Raw genomic sequence first — 20,460 nt, forward strand, 5'->3', positions numbered from 1 at the left:
GCTGAGAAACTACAAAAAACCCTAGTAAAACTAAAAAACCAACCCATGCTATTTATTGGATGGTATGTTAGCCAGAAACAAAGCACAGTTGGAAAAAAAAAAGCCTGCAGAGTGAAACAGCTGAAAATAATTACCAACACTAACAAGTGTACAGGAATTATTTCAAAGTAGGTTTAGATTGCTCCTATGCACTAAACGCCAGCTAATAGCCGGGGTACATTTTTCAGTTTCATGGTCCAAAAGGTATTTAGTTGATACTGTCATGAACTTTTCTATGATATCAACTGAAGTACAAGAATAGGGCCATTTGGGAACCTTTCTTAATTTCTGGTGAGGAACTAACACTAAGGTAGATCCATCTAAAAAATGTAATATATGCACTGTGTATAAAACAAGTATTCTCCTACATTAAATGTTTTATCACAATTCTCACACCCTAAAAAAGTGTAAAGTAAACAGAGACCCGAGTAAATAGAATCATAGAATCACTAAGGTTGGAAAAGACCTCCAAGACCATCAAGTTCAACGTTTGACCAAAACCATCACGTCAACTAAACCATAGCACTAAGTGCCACATCCAGTTGCTTATGAACCCAAACATACTGTAATATTGAACATATAGTAATGATGTAAGTTTCAAAAAGTTAGTCTAAATTAAGACACAGTAAAACCATAAATGGAAATTATCACAGCACCATCACAGAAATCCATGTTACAACCCATGCTTTTTATGAGAACTTGAAAAGGACAAGGGCAGAAATTGGCTGAAGAAATTCTAGGGTGAAGGTGAAGAAACAGTCCAGACAGACTATACATAGCACATTCATGATGTTTAGTTTTACTTTATTTATATTCACTTTTTTCCCTCCCAAATACTTGAATAGTCTGCAGATATCATTCTACACCATTACACACAGGAACTACTGTGCTGTAAGAATATCAGTACAGGGTCTTCCAAGCATGACAATCATTGCCTGTGAGTGCACAATTTAGTATCACCCTAACAGACTCAGTCTAACCCAGAATTTCTTCAACTTTAACCTATAAGAACATCTGGTGCCAAAATCTACTTGCTAGAATGTGACCAAGTGTACTGGTGTTTGGCATACAAGAAACAAAGACTACCTTAATTAACACACTTTTTTTTTATTAACAATAGAAAACAGTATCTGAGCTTGAACTAAAGTGTGGGAATCTGCTAAAGATCTGAATTCCCCATAACTTTTCCAAAGTAGACATGAAAATGACAACACAGTTATTACTTATGTGGGCTTCGGCATATTTGACTGGACATAGAGTTTCTCCCCTGCCTTATCATGTGAGAAAGAACTTAGGCTTTTCATTCCAATTTGAATAGGAACCTGCACTATCACTAGCATTTACAGATCTGTATAGGTTTAGTATTTATTTTTAGACTTTAATACTGCTTGCATAAACACATTTATTTTTAACTATGCTTAAAGGTTGCTGCAGTTACAAAAAATATGAGAAGTGCAAAATTTAACCTTGTTATGGTAAACACAGTAACTTAATGTTCTGATGACAATTTCTTGGGCTTGAAGCAAAGCAAACTACTTCTAGAAGACACCATGAGAAGGACTAGCAAAAGCAAATGCAGGTACGATATTAACATCTGAAAATGTATCTGTCACGTTTCTATTTTTAACTATTTGCTGATGCACTTGATGCAGATTTCTGCAATGCCTCATAACTGGAAACTCTTACTTGCTTTCTAATTATTAAATCTAAATAGTCTAATTAGACTAACTACTGTGCATTCCTTTTCTTCATCCACAGACATGCACGGTACCGCTATTCATAGTATTCTCTATTTGAGAGCTGAGTTCCAGGACATAAATTATCATTTCCTGTTGAATGACAATGGTCTTTTCACTCCACTAAAAAGTCTTCCACTGAAAAACATCTAATCAGTATGATTAACATGGATCCTAATGGCCACATCAGATCAAGCAAAAGTACTTCATTATAAAAACAAAGGCCTTAAATTGTAAATTTCAGAAAACTGTGATAAGCTGGCGAAGGACTTCAGAATCTCTTCTTGTCTTATTATCCCTAGTATTGATTGAAATCTCTCCACCTTGAAATTGTTGGTGAGGACAAATCTATTGAGTCTCATTAAATCCAGCATAGGAATGAAGTCCCCAGAGCATTTGGGACCACTAAAGCAGATGCTACACATTTCAGAAAAATATTCTCTATCCTTGAGAATATGAACTACAGCTGCAATATGAAGTAGACATCAATTTGTTTCCATAAAAGCTCTAATGTAAAGGTGTTATTGTAGAATACAAAATCCTTAAAATTTGTACTTAGAGGAAAAAGGTATGTCAAGTCAACCCAACTTGATAAAACAGATTACAGATCTTTACATGCTGCTCACTACAGCTAGACTTGAAAGAGAATTTGTGGTGCCCGATGGATTTACATATAATCCAATGCAAGTTTATGATCTTAGATTTATCAGAAATATTTTTTTCTTTTTCCAGTCTACTGTTTCATACTACACATTAATATCAGCACAAAGATCTGTTTTTCTCAATGGTACCCTGTTAACGTGAACTTTGAATATGTGAGCCAACCATACTGCCTGAGCTATAGCACATTGTGCCTATCTGACCACTAACAGTGAGGTCATTGATCTTGCTGTAAGGGACAATATATCATAGGATGTACACGCTGATAGGCTCAGTGCCATTTGAAGAAGTAGGAAAATATTCCTTTGTGACTATATTTATGGAATAGCTGACACATCCTTATCTAGCTGTTGCAGACTGCATATTATTAATGGAGGGAAGACAAACCCAACACAGATTTGTCTGCAATAGTTTGTTCCTCCCTCATTCAAGCAAAAAAGAAAGACATTTGTACAATTTCTAGAGATGCTGAGTTTTCCAAAAGCCTGTTGTGACTTTGGTAGGACTGCATATCTTGTGATTCAAAAAATCCATGTAACTTTGAAGCAATTACAGTTGGCTGTTTTATACAGTTCTGATTAGAAATACATAATAGGACTGTCATGATTAGGAATTCCTTTCCCCTTCCAAAGTTCTCTCAACTCAACTTGCCACAAACATTAGATCTATTCCACTCTGATTTCAAAAAACTTCACTTACTCCTTTTTTCACCTTTTTTTCTCTTTTTTTCCCATGTTTTTTCCGGTACGGTATTTTACAAAAAGACAACTTAGCAGTTCCACAATAGTAATTTTTTAGCAGACCTGAGTTGGCTTTTAGTGGTTTAAGAGGCAAACCTTATTCCTTCATGTTAAAAAATACTGAACTCAACACCTCCAAACCAGCAAATTTTAGGGTCTTTTATAAGTTGGAAGTATTTGGTAGCTATCAAAAATTAGGACTTATCTTCTAAACCACATTATTCTTGTTACAAGGTAAGATAGGTAGAAGTTTTAAGTCCTGCCTAAGACTGACTAAAAACTGTGAACCAGCTTTCTGAAGCAATCCTGAATATTGAACCAAATCCAGATTAGAAGCGGCTTGACCCTATAGCTATATCAGTATACCCATCATTTTACATATTACTTAAGCAACTATTTTTCAAAGGACAGATCAAACTCTTTCCCATACTGAAGAAATACTGGCAAAATCACTATTATGCAAGGTAAAGTAACCTATATAAAGAGTTTTGTCATGCTTTAAAACAGTCTAATGAAAATCCAGTTTTATTTTCTTTCATATTGTACTGTCATAGAACTTGTCTGGAAGAATATGGTTTTACAGCCACCAGTGAAGACACTTCCTACTGTCTTTTGTCACCTTTTTTGTTGGTTTTTGGGTTTATTTTTGTTTGGGTTTTTTTTTTTTTGTTTTTTGTTTGTTTGGGTTTTTTGTTGGTTTTTTTATTTGGTTTGGTTTTTGTTTGTTTGTTTGCTTGTTTTGGTTTGGTTTTTTTTTGGCTTTTTTTTGTTGTGTTGTTTTGTTTTGTTGGGGTTTTTCGTTTTTTTGTTTGTTTGGGGTTTTTTTATGGTTTTGTTTTTTTGGTTTGGTTTCCTTTTTGTTTGAGTGACTCAAAGGATCCATTTAACACCTTCAGAAGCATTGACTGCAGAATGAAAAATAAAAATCTAGCAACTCCTGACACCTATATTCCCTTTTTTTCGTTCTAGAATTTACTCTGTCTTGCCCCAGCTGGATAAATTCCCCCTGCCTTGTACATGTTCTGAACAACTTTGATGAAAAGTCTACCTGTAGCTTGACTGGGCTTCTATTGCAATGCAGAAGAGATTTAATATCTATCATCACTGCAGTCAAATAAACTGTAGAGTTTTTTAGGTGTTTGGGGTTTTTGCCACTCCTTTTGATGTGCAGCAGCTCTTTATGCTGGTATTCCACAACATTTATAATTACCTTAGCAAACTGCATCACATGGTACAGTGTCAAGTAGACAAGAATGTGCTGGGCCCTATGAGCTATAAAATGCTAACCAAACACATCTTTAGAAACCCAGTACTGATTCTGGTTTGACTCAGGCCTAGCTTCACAATTTTATTACAAACTGCATACTCTTAAGTAAGATGACAAAGGGAAGAAAAAGTTTTTGGGAAAAAGCACTAGCAATACACAACTCCAGAAAGTAGTTCCAAGATACAAGAAGGCATGTGAAAGTTGTTTATACAAATTCTTTCTTTGCCTTCTTCCTTCCTAATCTTTCTAAAAAGGAAGCAAATATATCTTCTCTATTTCTTACAGATTGAAAAACATACATCATTTCATAAACCTAAAACAAGTTCTGAGTAGTGCCCCTGACATCACCAAAGATATGAAACTGTTCTGCAAATGTACATACTGTTCCAGCTTTGTGAACTAGTCAACCATTTCAAAAGACATTATACCAATAGTTTTTCCAGTTAATTTTTATAGAGCAGGTTTTTGTATCTTAAACCACTAAAATTCTTTGTGATTCGCACAAATACTTTGTTTACAAATGAAAAGAATATCTTCCCCTAAACTATGAACATCAGTTTGGAGAATTTAGTAATTGAAAGCTCCCATCCTTCAGAAGAGGAAGAAAACCATAGTTAACACCAGATTAGATAAAGAAATTTATATGCTTGGCAATCCAATCCTATTTTTCTTAAGATGAAATATAATCTTGATTTTTAAGTCTGATCAATTCAATGTATGAAACGGGCCATATATGCTGGTATGCAATTAGGCCAATAAACTCTGATACTCAGCTACTTTTGGCAATAATAAAAAGCCAGAGATCTAAAGGATGCAACACTACAAAGAGCTTTGATTACTCTTTCCATTGATATTGAACAGATGGATATTAAAATGAACCCTAAGATCACAAAGCAAAATAACATACCTTTTGATATGATGTTGTTTTAGCTGTGTGAGCATACTCTCAGTCTTGCAGCACTTTTTCTGTATCAGTATTAAGAGTCTGTAGCTGCTTTATCAGCTCAGCCTGCTGTGTTGTATCTTCAGTGTTTTGTCTGTAAAGATTTGGTAGCTCCTCTAACTCCTTCCTGTGCAAAACAAGGAATAAAGAGAAATTAAGAAAAAGAACAATGACCTCTGTTAAAAAATTGTATGCAAATAATTTTATTGTAGGTAATGAGCTTCCTATCTTCATTTATTTTTCTGTCAATTGCCTTACAAACACTCTAAGTTACATGTAAAATATTTACCATATTCTTCTGAGAAATATCTACAAAACAGTTAACTTTCAAAATAGAATGCCTTTCTATTTCCCTGTAATGCTTTAACTGCTCTAAAATAAATGAATTTTCACTACTGCATTGTTTTCTCATCAATATTCAGTTAACTCTTTAGCAGTTCATGTCAAAATGTAAAATATGCAGAACATATCAACTGTATATAAGTTTAATTTTTTTTTACCTAGAACAATCAGAAAAAGATAAAACTTTTTTCCTGAACTTGCAGAGTATGTGTGAGGCAAGTTTTTTTTCTGAAATGCATCTATTCCCTAGACACATGAAGTATGTCTGCTGATAAATTACTTTTTGTCTGCAGGTACGGCATATTGCAACAACCATAAACAAACTAAGCAAAAACTTTGGTGCGTATTATATAACATAATAAAAGCCCTATGAAGACAATAATAGGAATGATGTTGTAATGCAACCATAGAATAGATCTAATAGCCAGCTTTGTTGATAATTTTACTGTACTACTGATGGATTTTCTAAATTAAGATCAAAGTACAGTAACACTATTAATAATGATTAAAACTTCGAGTATTTTCTGCAAAATATATTAAAAGTACAGATGATCCCTGATGAGTACAGTATCCCTGTTTATATATTTTCTACTTAATTATTTTTTAATTCACAAGTGCATTTCACACTAGTATTACATACAGATACCAAAATATATATTTAGCACTCCAACTAATTTTCTTCCTTATTTCTTCAAAGATTTGTCTCTGTAACCTCTAACACATACATAAGATTTCTCTGGCTAGAACTATCATTAACAACAGGAGTTATCACTGAATTTTTCTAATACTGCTGGAGATGTCCAGGCAAAGATTAGTGTAAAAAAGGAAGCAGCCAATACCAACTTCACTGTTTTCTTCCAGGGAAAACACAGAATGACAAATAAACAATTTTAAGGGAAGTTCCCAAAATTTTTTTCTTAAAACCTATGCCACTAATTAATAAGATTACTCAATATAGATACATCTGAATACAAGAATTTAAATTACATATACAATACAACAGTCAGACAGTTTTATTTTGTTAAAAGGCACCATTTCAGAAGGCCTGTTAACACAGCAACACAGGATAACACTTAAGGACATGCTAACCGTGCTTACTAGGACTTAACACTAAGTCCTACTGTTCTGAATGAATTGTTAAGTAGTTAGTTCTCCGAAGTTAACAAGGGTAAAGGTACATTAAAGACTCCTGATGTAAGAAAGTGCCACTGCAGTATGTATTGCATACTTAGTAATTTAATTCTGTTCAGAAGTACAACAGCAAAAATAAGGACAGGGTGATATATTAGTGCTTTCTGACAGCTGTACAATGAGCTTCCAAACATGCACCTGTTTAATTTCCCTGTGTGTATACAGTAGAAAATGACAAATCTTTTCACTGCAGTTAAAACAGAGATTGTATTAATTTTGCACAGGTTCTCCCATCAGATCTTCATTTGGTTGTGGAAGGGAAAAATATGGGATAATGTTGAATCCTCAAGACTGGTCTGCTATATTGCTACTCTTTAATTTGTATGCAAACATCAATGCAGTTATCTGTGTCTGTCACCTGAGAATGCAGTATTATGTGTTCTCTAATGGTCGGCCCACAAACTGTATTAAGGTCAATGGGAATCTTTTTTGTTGACTTTATCAGACTTCCAGCTATATCCTTAAGGGGAGGCAGTGGGAGGGAGAAGCTAAACCTTGCAGCCACACAAGAACCACAGCACAGTCAGAACACATTAACATGTTTGCTTGTGTTAAATTCAAGGCTTTTTAAGTGTAAGGAAACTCAGCTACAGTTCAGTTACAACACATTTTAAAAATCCAACTTGATTTATTCATACTTGTACTTTAACCTGCTTCCCTCTTTAGTGAATAAGGCACTATTTTTACATTGTAAGTCAATGGGGGAACCTTCTTTTATCTCATTTATTTCATTTTTACAGAGCAATATGGAAATTCTGCTAACCTTAGCAGGTACTATTCAGTAGCCATGTGCAGTACAAATAAATACACAGAAATAAGCACCATTGATAACGATGAGCCAAATCAATGAGGGGAGTTGTTGGGGCCCTCCCCCTGCCATGTAGCCCTGGGAGAGGGGCCCTGAGGGGGAGGCACGGGGTTTCCCTGCCCCGGTCACCTTTGTTTCCCATTGGTTGGTTTGTGTTCCCCTGCACGGGCAAGGACCCTCGGGTCCCGGGATTGAGCAGTTCCTGGGCAGATCCCGGCCATGCGGCTGGAGAAATAAACATCTCAGAAACATCTACCAAGAATCTGTCCATATATATTTCCGCTCCATGGGCCTCATTTGATACATCGTGTTACAGTATCCCCACTGTAACACATCCTAATTTAAAACTCCCTGTTATAGCGGGGAAACTGCAACACACGTATCAAACAACAAGGCCTGTGGTAAAGAAATATATATGGACTGATTCTTGGTAGATATTTCAGAGATGTTTATTTCTCCAGCCGCATGGCCGGGATCTGCCCAGGAACTGCTCAATCCCGGGACCCGAGGGTCCTTGCCCGCGCAGGGGAACACAAAACAACCAATGGGGAACGAGGCTGACCAGGGGCTGGGAAACCCCATCTCTGTCCCCTCAGGGCCCCTCTCCCAGGACCCCATGGCAGGGGTAAAGGGACCCTGACATTTCACCCGTCTATTTTTAACAAAAAGAGATTTAAAACTTAACATTGAAAACAACTGGATAAACATGAGATAACAAGGACAGTTTCAAAACAAAACAAGCCACCCTCCTGAGTCTTTAAATGTCCAAACAGATTCTGTGGAACATCTTAAGGCTGACAGAAGGGAGACAGGACTCTCCGGGCATGCTTTGTGGGGAAACTGATGCAGGAGAGGATTTAATGTCTTCCGTCTCCCTTTTCATTCCCCCCTTGGCATCAGAGAGGAGTTGTAGGGAAAGGGAACTGTATAGGGAAGCCATGGGGTGAAAAACGGATGAGGAATAAACTGGGGATGGGGTAAATTTAGGAAAGGGTTTATATTGGGTATAGGGTAAAAGGGGAAGGTAGGCTGTGGGTAGGGAAGTTGCTGGAATGGATATTGTTTATAATTTTGTGCATAACGGCTGCCTTTGACTGGAATACCTCCAGGCCCAGTAACATTCGCTGCTTGTAAACCCTTCTTTCCTTGCACTATATCAAATTGTACAACTTCCCCATCTCCTACACTTTGCAGGTAATTTTTAGGGTTATTCCTTTTAATGGCAGTTCTATGGATGAATAAATCTTCCCCTGTATCATCTCATGTTATAAATCCAGAGTTGTTTCTGACATTGTACCATTTCACAGTTCTTGTGATTTTCATTGCTACAACTTCTCCTATCACGTGCTTGCGTGTTTGTCGTGGCTGCTTGTCCCGCATGGCTGCTGCCTCGCCAACTCCAATGTCTTTGTCGGGCCCTTGCGTTGCGGCTGCTCCGCGCCCTCCAAGCGGCGCTGCTCCGGCGAGTGTCTGGGCTCTGGCCCCGCGGCCTCCGAGCAGTTCCGCTCCGCCATCTCCACACTGCTTTGAGAGCGGCCCCGTTTCAGCTCGGCGCTGCGCAGCTTCTCATGTCGCTATGGAAACCGCCGCTTCTCCCTCCACAGGGCTCTCCGAGCCGTATGCTCAGAGCAGGCTTCCACGCCGACCCCCGGTTCCTGGCTGCTCGTGGGGGCCGCCTCTCTGCTGCATGTGGCCCACGGCACCCGCGGCGCCTGTGGCATCGCTCCCTCGCTCATGGTTGAGCGGCCGGGGACCCCGAGACAGGGATGGGGTCTGTGATAAGGCGTGGGCTCCCAAGGGGGCCGGGCGCATCCAGCACAGGCACCTCCGCTGGCACGGCTGCAGTCACGCGCTCCTGGGATGGCGGCCACGCGGCCTTGGCCACGGGATTATGGCCATCCTCTGCTATAGGGGTAATGGGACCATACAAATGCTCCTGAAGAGCTTCACTGATTACAAGGCATCCACAGAGCGGTTCAATCACTAATGCATGTTTTGTTTGATCCCTCATCTCACACAAGATCTTGTACCAAAAGCACTTGAGACTAGTTCCAGGAGGATTAATATCAAAAAGTAAGTCTCAAGAAATATAGAAGAAATTTTTGAAAAGCCAGTTAAAAAAATGTTCTAGATCTCCCGGAACAAATACTTTCTTGCTTTGTTGTTCAAGGATTCCTTTAACTTCTAGATACATTTCTTTCTGTGGTTCAGAGAGCCACACTTCCCATGATTCTTCCATAGTCCAGAGAGAATATCCAAACCAAGGTGAGAAGAGAAAGATCTAGAGTGGTTTTTACTCACGAATTTTCTGTCCTTAGGGATCGGGGATCGTTCTGCTTGCAATTCTCTACCATTTATTACAGTGAGGATTCTGTAACATGATATATCAAGCAAGAAGGCCGTGGAAAAGAAATATATATGGATGGATTCTTGATAGATGTTTCAGAGAGATGTTTATTTCTCCAGCCGCATGGCCGGAGCTCTGCCAAGGAACTGCTGCAGTCACGGGACCCGAGGGTCCTTGCCCGTGCAGGGAAACACAAAACAACCAATGGGGAATGAGGCTGACCAGGGGCAGGGAAACCCCGTGCCTCCCCCCAGGGCCCCTCTCCCAGAGCTACATGGCAGGGACCCTGACAGGAATGGCAGGGAACAAAGATGTTGATGAAATGACAAGTGAGGGAGCTGTGGCCTCGGCTGGCCAGCAAAAGCAGACAAGTGGATATGCAGAGAAAAGACCTTGTGGTGAACAGCAGAATGTTCAGGGGGGACCTTCACCTTAATGCACATAAATAAGAGAGTGCTGACAGTATGAGGGAGGTTCTTAAGGGTCTTCCTGGTGATAGGAGAAATGGATGTTAATGTCTTCACAAACAACTCAATCTGAAAGAATCAGCCAAGTTCTGGAAAAAAGGCTGTGGGAGTCTTCACAAACATCAAGCTGCACAAGTTTGTCACAGAACCGAGTGCAGTCTGAACTTCAGGGAAAAATGTGCAGGCTTAGTAGACTTATGAATATTAACTTCTCCACCCAGGGTGGGCTTAAAGCCAATTCTAACAGCCATGCAATGAATTATGGTGGGGGGAGATACTCTTACAGGGGAATATGCAGTGGATGATTCAGAAAGGTTGTACCTTCCTAGTACCTCAGCCAATGGGGAAAGGACGAGGGCAACACGCAGTCAGGAGTTTAGGAAAAAAGGAGGCCATGTCTTCCAAAAACCCAAGAGAGACCCCACAGGGGTATGGCCTAGTGAACTCTCTCCCTTTATTCCAATAAAGTTGATTCTTGCAGGACTCCTCTGTCTCCTTTGTGGAAACTGGCCTTTGACAGCGTGATTTTCCACATGGAAATAAGCATAACCAGGTGCCTATCTGAAGCTGCTGTTCAAATGGACACAGCACATCCCCATGGAAAATGACAGGAGGAATGAGAGATCTATCTGCACCTGCTGGACTCATTGGGATCACAAAGACAAGGTGGGACAACTCACATGACTGAAGCACTGCCATACATGGATACAAGTTCTTTAGGGAGGCCTATGTTCAAAAAGAAGGTTCTGCGAAACTAGAGCAGTCAACCACATCTTAGTCTGTGGTGATCTATTTACCCATGGCTTTTTCCTATCCCAGATTGTTCCCCACTCTGTTCCTTGCCCCTAGCTCTGGGCACTCCCTCAGGCTCTCCCTATTGGTTCCTGTACCCCAGCTCCGCCCATGTACCGCCCCTGTGCCCCTGAGAAAAACCCCCAGCACCCAGACCAGAGGTCTCTCTGCCTCTGAGGGTCATTGGGACAAGATGAGATAAAAGTCCTCTCAAACCCTCATGGGAGACCCTTCTCACCTCCTTTGCCATCACTGGTTGTAGCGCTGATAGCTGCCGGAGCAAGATCGCGGGGCCGTCTGAAATGGACCGCGGGAGGGCGACCATGGTTGCACTGCCCTAAGCAGCCCTGCTGAGTTCTCAGGAAAGCTGCAGCTTGCTAAGCTAAATCTAGCGACTACAACATTAGTCCCTTGGAAGGTGATGGACCATGTAATGGAGAAGATGATCACTGGGAGTCATAAGGGGAAATAATATTCACAGATTCATGGAATATTCTGAGTTGGAAAGGTACCACAAGGATCATCAAGTACAACTTAAGTAAATGGCCCATACGGTGACTGAATCCACGACCTTGATGTTACTAGCACCACGCTCTAACCAACTGGCCTGGCAGCCTTCTCTGAGGCAATTACTGTCTCAGTGGCTAAGGGGTGAGCACTGAATGTTCTTCTTTTTGATTGTAGTAAGAAAGACTTTTGACACAGTCTCCCAAAAAATGCTATAGACAGACGGATGAGGTACAGGCTAGATAAGTGGACGGTAAAGTTCCCTTGAACTGGTAGAACTGCTGGGTTTTAAGAGTTGTCATCAATAGCACAAAGTCCAGTTCAAGGCCAGGAACTAAAGGAGTAGCTTAGGGGCCACAACTTTTCAACATCTTCATTAATGACAATGGAACAGAATGCACCAAAGCAATTTTGCTGATGACACAAAAAAGGGGGATGGCACAACAGATGTTTGTGCTGCCATTGAGAGGGACCTTGGCAGACCAGACAAATGGCCTGACAGGAACCTCATGAAGTTCAACAAAGACAAGTGCAAATTACTGCCCCTAGGGGTAATAATCCTGTGTAAAATCTGGGGACAGACAAGCCTGATAGCACCTTGCCAGAAATGCCCTGGGGGGCACCTGAATTGCCATCAGATACCAATGTGGCCTTGTGCTAAATGCCATGACATCCTGAGCTGCACAGAGGATACTGTTGCCAGCAGGGCAAGGGAGGTGATCTTTCCCCTCTAGTCAGAAGTTTTAAGGTACATCTTGGTGCTGGGTCTGGTTCTGGGCTCCCCAGTACAAGAGAGACACAGACATGGCTGGAGTGAGCCCAATGAAGGGCCACAAATATGATTAAAGTATTGCACTATCTGCTATACATAGAGAGGCTGGGAAAGCTGGGTCTGCTCAGCCTGGAGAGGGAAAGTTCAATGACAAATGAACTACCAACATCTATAAATACCTGATGACAATCTAGAAAGAAGATGCAGATGGACTCTTTTAAGTGGTGCTCAGTGAAAGGAAAAGAGGCAATAAGCACCAATAAAAACCAAGTGAAATTCCAGCTAAAAGTAGTAAAAATATTTTTATCCATTAAAAGTGGCCAAACACTGGAAAAGCCTACATAAAGAGTTTGCAGAGTCTCCATTCTTGGACATACTCAGATTAGACACAGTACTGGGCAGCCTGCTGTAGCTGATACTGCCGGAGCAGAGGGCTAGACCTGCTGAAGGAGCGTACTACACCATCTCCAGAGGTATCTGCCAGTTTCAGCCACCCTGTGATTTTCTTTGATTCTGTTATTAATTTGCTTGTCCTGTGCTCCCAAGTATTCAAAATCAACCCCATGGTAATCAAAAAAACTGTTAAAAGATAAAAATTAATTTCTGATCAAAATATTTATTAACATGCTTACTCTAAGCAGCAAACAATAAACACCCTACAAGACAGACACCTGTCTGTCACTGCAGCAGGATAAGGATGTCAAGTCCTCAGAAAAATTTTCGTCCTGGGTGAGGACAGAACAGAAGAAATAACCAAAAATTACTAATTAAATGTAACAATGATGAGTGGCATCTAAAATATAAATGCCATTATACACACCCATACATGTATACAGGCATCTATACATACATATAGATATATAAAATACATACATCTAAACATAAAATATAAATTACATGTAAACATGTACATACATAGATTTAAATAGATGTACAAACAAGCACATGCTGATAAAATGTTTCAACACACCATACACCTCAAAGAAACACAATTTTAAGAAAAAAGTCACCATCAGCAACAGTAATTGAAAAAACAACACTGTCAGCTAAGACCCAAGCTGAAACACTCAAGTCTACTTTTTTCCACCACCCCCACATTTTCCATAAACTAACACACTACAATACTGAGAGCTTTTAACTCCATTTAAGAGCAAAGAAGAAATTTACAGACCTGCACTCTTCAAGCAACAAGAAAGGTTGTGCTATGAAAAACAGTCTGGTCTTTCTCAAGTCAAAACAGAAGAGCATTACTAAATTATTTCAGTCACTGAAGTAAGACTGTTGTTACGGTAACCTTAGTAGACTTTGCTCTCAGCATTGCAAGGTTGATGCTACATGAAGACACCACAAAGCAGACTGCAGAAAGACTCAGAGATTTGGCACCTTGTTCTACCAGTAGCAATATTTAAGTCATTACTGTTGCTAAGGGTATAGAGACAGCTCTGGTGCTTGAATCTGACATTTCCTTCTATCCCTAAAACATAACAATAAATAAAACCTTTCTGTTCCTGTATGCCCCTACCAATGGTTTTAGAGTAACCTGTGGCTTCCTAGAGACGTAAATGAAATGAGTAGCTATTGTCATTCCACAAGCTATATAACTGTGCTACAAACAGAATTAAAAACACACCCATCACTTCAAGCGATGTTTCTTAACTTTGTTTCACCACCACAATTTTAGTGAATATACTGGGACTTTGAGCACCGCAGCTGCCCCTGTCATCAAGGGAATAGAAGATGGTTTGGGGTAATTCAAGAATCTCTAGGTTCCATTGCCTGCAGTTTAAAAATACAGGACAGTGACAGGTCCTACAAATTATGACTTCTCTTGGAAATGGCATAAATACTACAAAATGGTTTGCAGCACACAGCAGAGAATTACCTGAAAAATCCAAGAGCAGCAAATTAAGACCTGAGTAAAAACCTGACTGTCTCATAATTTATAGCACAAAAATTAAGAGCAACTGCATTGGAAGGGGTGGTGGGCAGGGTGGGGGAGTAAGATTAGCAATATTATTACAAAAAAATTAGTTGGAAAATTATCAGGGATACCTTTGGACTAGATACAATTCAAAAGCATGAAGACATGGCTCACATTTCCACTAAAAACGCAGGGGCAAGAAATTCAAATTCATTTTAGAGTAGATTTTACTACCTTTGCAAGCAGTTTAATATTCCCTCAATAACAATGACAGCAAGGCTCAAGTCTCAAAATGTCAAGCAAACCTCTCCAGTCTGACGTTTAGAGCTTCACCAGAGCTCTGTGTCAGACCACAAAGTTCTAGACCCTAGTATTTAGCATAATTTTAAAGCAAAAATCACCAAGTTTGATAACATGAAAATGGAAAGGTTACCAGGGACTCTAAAGAGACCCAGAAAATTTGTACTGAATGCAAACATGAAAAATAAAACAAGAACATGCATTTTACAAGTAATTGAGAAGTTTGAAATTAAATCTAGTAAGGTCAAGAGTGCTTTGCAAAAATTAAGCCAAAGAAGAAAGGTAGTGGCTTCTTGAAGACATTCACTATGCAGGATGGATCCTGTAAATCCTGTTTTTTCTCTGGTCCTAGAAAATTTATCTTCCACACCTCATAATTATGTGGCAGACTCTTACTGACACATGGCAGTATTTTCAGAAATATCTTTTTATTCTGTAGAACCAGAGTTACACTGCAGTGTTTCTTCAAAGTCTGATCTCTGCTAATTTGCTGAAGAAAACGATTCTCTTGATATCTACAGACACATTTACTGTTAAACTAAAAAAACCTCTTGCTGGCAAACTGACAGATATGCACAACACAGGAAGTTGTGAATGCACAAGAAACAGAGCACTAGCCCAGTATGCACATATTCCCTTGGAGACTTCCTTTTCCAATTGAATTTAGCACCTAGTGAAAAATTTTGGACAGTGTCACCAAGGTGTCAGCAGAAGGTGTATTTTTCTGAATCTGCTTATGGTGCATATGAAAGAAGACACCAAATGAAGGAAGCCAGTTGCCTTTCTTTCTTTTTCCAGAGCTTGTTTCTAACAATTTCAATTGTGTTCCTGCTCTGTTTTCACTGAATGGAAGGTTGGGGACAGTAGGAAGGCAAAAAACAGGGAGACAGAGCACTGGTGAGAACAGATACGTTTCCAAGTTAGATTGTCTTTTCAGCTCTAAAGTTTGAAATTGATAATGGGAAACTGAAGATAGTAAGGAGAATGGGGTATTTTCCACACTATTTGTCAAAGAATTTTCTGCCAGTATCAAATGAAAACCAAGCATTCAATGTGATACTTTTATAAGACTAAGTTTTAAACTGATTAAAAAAACCCAGTAACCATAAAAAGGAAAAATTAAATGCTTTCGTTGTGAAGTCAACACAGTTGTAAGACCTTGGCCTAGATGTGAAGATGGAAAGGCTTCATTTTCTCCTCAGATTTTTTCCCTTAACTGAGGAGTTGTTACTTTAACTTAAATAAGAGTTTGTCTTTTGTTTACAAAGACCTGCATAATTTTCACTATTTTTTTTCATTGAGAAACAACAGAAAATTAGTTTTCTCTACATACTGACATCTCCGGAGGATTAGGAGAAATTTCAATATTCTGTATTGTAAAAGTACAGACTATTTGCAATTCTTAGTATGTATTGCTAACTACTGGAACTGTGAATTTTACAAAATATAAGCGTAAGCCTTCTTTCTTCATAACAGAAATGTCAACAAGAAATTTGTAGCTGAAGTTCATTGAGAAAGATTAGCAGAAAGAAGTTAGCAGACAATGAATTATAATTATATTGATCAAACATATACATACAGACATGTGAAGTGTAATTCACATACTAGTGATATCAAAAATACTATTATTCATTGCAATACCACTAAGTATCTAGGTAGGAAAACATTAAAGCATACAAAAAACCCCATCTGATTGATTTACTGTTTTCCTTAAATTTAGAGGACTGGTTATATGGAAAAAAACATAGAAAAAGACTTACTTTAAAATAAGTATGCTGTTCATCTCTTTATTACCTCATGTTCAGACCTTATGTTCAAAAATGCCCTTATTTTAATTCCGTATTTTAATGAGATGTTTGTGCCAAATTCTAAGAGGTTGTTTTGTAGTGAATAACAAAGAACATATTTTGAGAAATTTGAAGTTCAATGATTTGGCCAACTCAGATTGCAATATCCTAAGCTGAAACCAGCAAGCAGTAAGTTTGTTAATTTGATTACTTGACTAAAATGCCTTCTTTTCTGTCCTCACACATATATATTTTTCTGAGAATAATTTCAGGAGATAAATTCTATTAGTCCATTGCTGAATTTCACAAATGCTACTGATTTCCTCTTTCAATACAATTTCCCAATAAGCTTGCCCATGTTTATTGACTTTTTTAAACCAAACTGGTATTATTCCTTTTAAACATGAATAAAACAAGACATCAGTTTTCTTGTAAAGATTTCAACAAGATGACAATTTAGGTCAGATGCATCAAAAATCATATTTCTTGGTTTTTGGTTTTTTCCCCAAAAAACATGTAGATAGTGACTCCTGATAGAAAGAATATTTGTGCTTGGAAAGTAAAGAGAAGTATCCATACCAATTACTTCTACTTCCCAACTGCAGCTCTTCAGGCAAAACGTCAATTTAAAGGAATATTGAAGGGAATATTATTTATCTATCATAGAAGTTAAACACTGTCTATGCCTCTGAAATTAAGAAGTAAAAAACGGGCAATTTCCTGACAATCCACTTAAAGTTACCAATTATCTTCTGACATTACCTTCATTCTGGGGAATTCAGTAGTCTTTTCAATTCATGTAATTCATTCTGTCCTTTACTTCTTTTCAAAGACACAAATAATACAGCACTAATCTTACAGATTCAGTGTGAAGAAATAGTGTGTGAGACCTAAGATAAAGCTTAAATCATTGCACTTTAAACCTTCAGCACAGGCCTATGTAGACTTTTGCTGACTTGTCAGATATAACTCTAATTAAAAAGTTAAACTTGGGCTTAAAGCCTTTTCAAGTTTAGGGCATTTAGCATTTCTAATTAATGTTTATGTCACTAATCATAATGGTTACTTTGTTACTTTCAGTAGAGATTGGTAGTTCTCTGACCCAAAGCTAATTACAGAACTGTAATGTTTTAAGTCTATCACTACTCAAAAACTGGTAAGATACACCAAGAGTCAAAATGTATCAGAACGAGTCTACATAAACTGGTAGACTTCCAAAAGCCTTAGGTCTTGTGCAACAGAATGTTAAAACACACTGTTGCACATCTCTAATGCATGATACTGCTTTGTAAGTGGAACAACAGTCCTTTTGAGAGGATTCAGACTTGAAGTCATTATGAAATACTTACTTAGCTCTGACCACATCACAATCCTTTTGGAAAAGTTCTTCCTCTTTCACAGCTACCTGAGATGACAAGTTACAGCATATACTGTGCAAACTTTTTATTTGTTGTCTTGTCTCTGCTAGATCAGTTTCCAAATTCTGCAAAGAAAGTATTTGAAATTCATTAAAGCTAATGCAGAAGAAATAATTAAAATCTACTATGCAAGTTATCTATGTAAATAGATATATAGATGTGTCCATACATACACGCATACATTTATTGTGGTCTAAGCAAATACATATAGGTATATGAGCATGTATGAAAAATGTGAAATACCAGAAAAAAATGCGCGTTTCCAATTTTAGGTGGCCACAACTTCTTTACTCTAAGAAGTTTTCCTTAGTTCAATTGCTGGATGTGGAAGGAGGATCCTGAATTAAATCTTTGCAAAACAGTAGTTCCCTATTTAACTACTGAACTGATTAAACCTTGTTTTCTATGTAGAAGCTGCTAAAAAAAAGCAGCTATGCATTCATTGTTTTCAGCTCTCAGAAAAATTTACAATATTGTGTATATGAACTAAGAACCACAGATACAGATTCATTTTTGAGACTGCTTGTTGAACCTGCTCTTATTTTGATCTGTTAATACAATGCAAGGAATAGTTTATTCAGGAAAAGAAACAGCATACAAGAAAACTTCTGAAAGTGCTCACTGAAAACAGTGTAAACAAGCAAGGCTCTGCCTTTTGCCCTAAGCTAGAAGTTAGTCAGCAAACTGTGAAGGTGTATCCAGGAAACACAGCAGTAAGGCACCTTACTCAAGCAAGACTTCAATCTCTACATAAACCTTGCCAGAGTTCCCTCAGAAGAGCACATCAGTCTTCAGGAAGCTTTGTATGACTGTTCTCCCCAGAGTGTTTTGAGGCAAGAATGGAAATACAAATACTACAGCAATATCTAGAACAGAATTTCAGACGCTGGCAACAGCCTTAGACCTGCTTTGGAATCATGCTACTCACAGATGCAACCACTCGTTCTCAGTAAGGTAAATATTCAATGATTCATTAATAATTTAAAATAAAAGCCTCCTAGTAGAATATCATCCCTAATCTACTGCCAAGAGTGTATTAGTTTTCCATTTACATACCGACTTCGTTAGAGACATAAAGAAATGTATATTTTTCCCTTTCAGCAATATCTTAAATACTGAGGTTATCAAAATATTTCTATAACTGAAAAGTGAATAATTAAATTCTAAATAAAATTCCTTAAAATTGCATAAAAATGTCTTATAAGTATTTAGATGTATGAGAAGTGTACTACAATCAAATTCCATGAAATTTTACAAGAACTGTGATGTCCTGTTAGTAACATTGATGTAAGGAAATACCAAAATTCACAGGTGAATGAGGTAGGAAATTAATTTGTTTCTTGACAAATATCAGGCTATATACTTGGTGTACCCAACAAAGGAGTCACCATTCAATGTCAAAGGCTAGGTAAAAAACCTTATTTTTCCTTGAATAACGAAAAAATCAAAATGATAGGAGACAGTTCACTATCAACATATGAAGAAATTTTTTTAATGTAATGAGGTATTTGTAACTTGCAGACAAATAATTGTAGGGTTTCTCCTCAGTATTTTTCTCCTCTGCAGCTAAAGGTATTGAATATGTGAACAAAAACTGTAATAGTTCATATATTCTGTGAATAAATTCTATATGACTATTTTTAATACCACACTATAGAGTTGCAGAGGTTTTCCATGGAAGGGATGAAAAAAATCTAACGTTACCAGTGCTGTAAGTTCCTGTCACCCATTGCACGGTACAATACAGAGAATACGTAACACATTATTTTGTCATAAATACAACTTTAGAAGTTATCTAATGGCAGAATTTAAAATTATAAAAAAGTATCCTTCAGTACTTCCATTTGTGACATATGTGACTCCAGCTCTTGCTTTCAAGTAAGAAATTAATCAGGTAAATCTTTTGAACCAATTTTGAAAGCTTGAGTTTTTTGGAAGCATTACTGAAAAACATGAAAATAGGGAAAGAAAAAACTTGTTATACAAACACCTTACCTACTGAAATACTGCATACTGATGTACAAAAGCTCAGCTTAATACTGAAATCAGAAATCTAAAACAGAATCATAGAATGGTTTGGGTTAGAAAGGATCTGAAAGGTCATCTAGTTCCAGCCTCCCCACCATGGGCAGGGAGATCTACTAGGTCAGCTTGTTCAAGGCCTTATCCAACCCGGACTTAAACACTGCCAGACAGCAAGAGAAGGTGAATTTAAAAGAACTTCAAAATGAAAAGCATAAAAAACCAAGGCATGAGGCAGCACAGTTATGCCCATTATGGAGTCACTATGAATTAACACTACAGTTTTGTTATTTGTAGCTTCAAACCTGTTGAAAGTCACTTTCAAAGACAGTAGCTTTGTTTTCACGCTTTTTCCTGTTACATATTATGACAGAAGTGAGAGTAATTTTTCAAGGTCCCAT

The 20,460-nt window shown here is 38.1% G+C and overlaps 1 protein-coding gene across 1 annotated transcript in view; it reads right to left on the bottom strand.

Moving 5' to 3' along the window:
- CNTLN (centlein) overlaps nt 1-20,460 on the bottom strand; it is a 179,762-nt gene that overhangs the window by 121,678 nt on the left and 37,624 nt on the right. Inside the window, 2 exon segments of the mRNA XM_042013181.1 lie at nt 5,333-5,512; nt 17,969-18,102. Coding sequence (XP_041869115.1) covers nt 5,333-5,512; nt 17,969-18,102 — 314 coding nt within the window.

Source organism: Corvus kubaryi, unplaced genomic scaffold, assembly GCF_017639235.1.
Source record: "Corvus kubaryi isolate FWS band 111438036 unplaced genomic scaffold, C.kubaryi_AGA036_p1.0 split1-37296, whole genome shotgun sequence".
Classification (NCBI taxonomy): domain Eukaryota; kingdom Metazoa; phylum Chordata; class Aves; order Passeriformes; family Corvidae; genus Corvus; species Corvus kubaryi.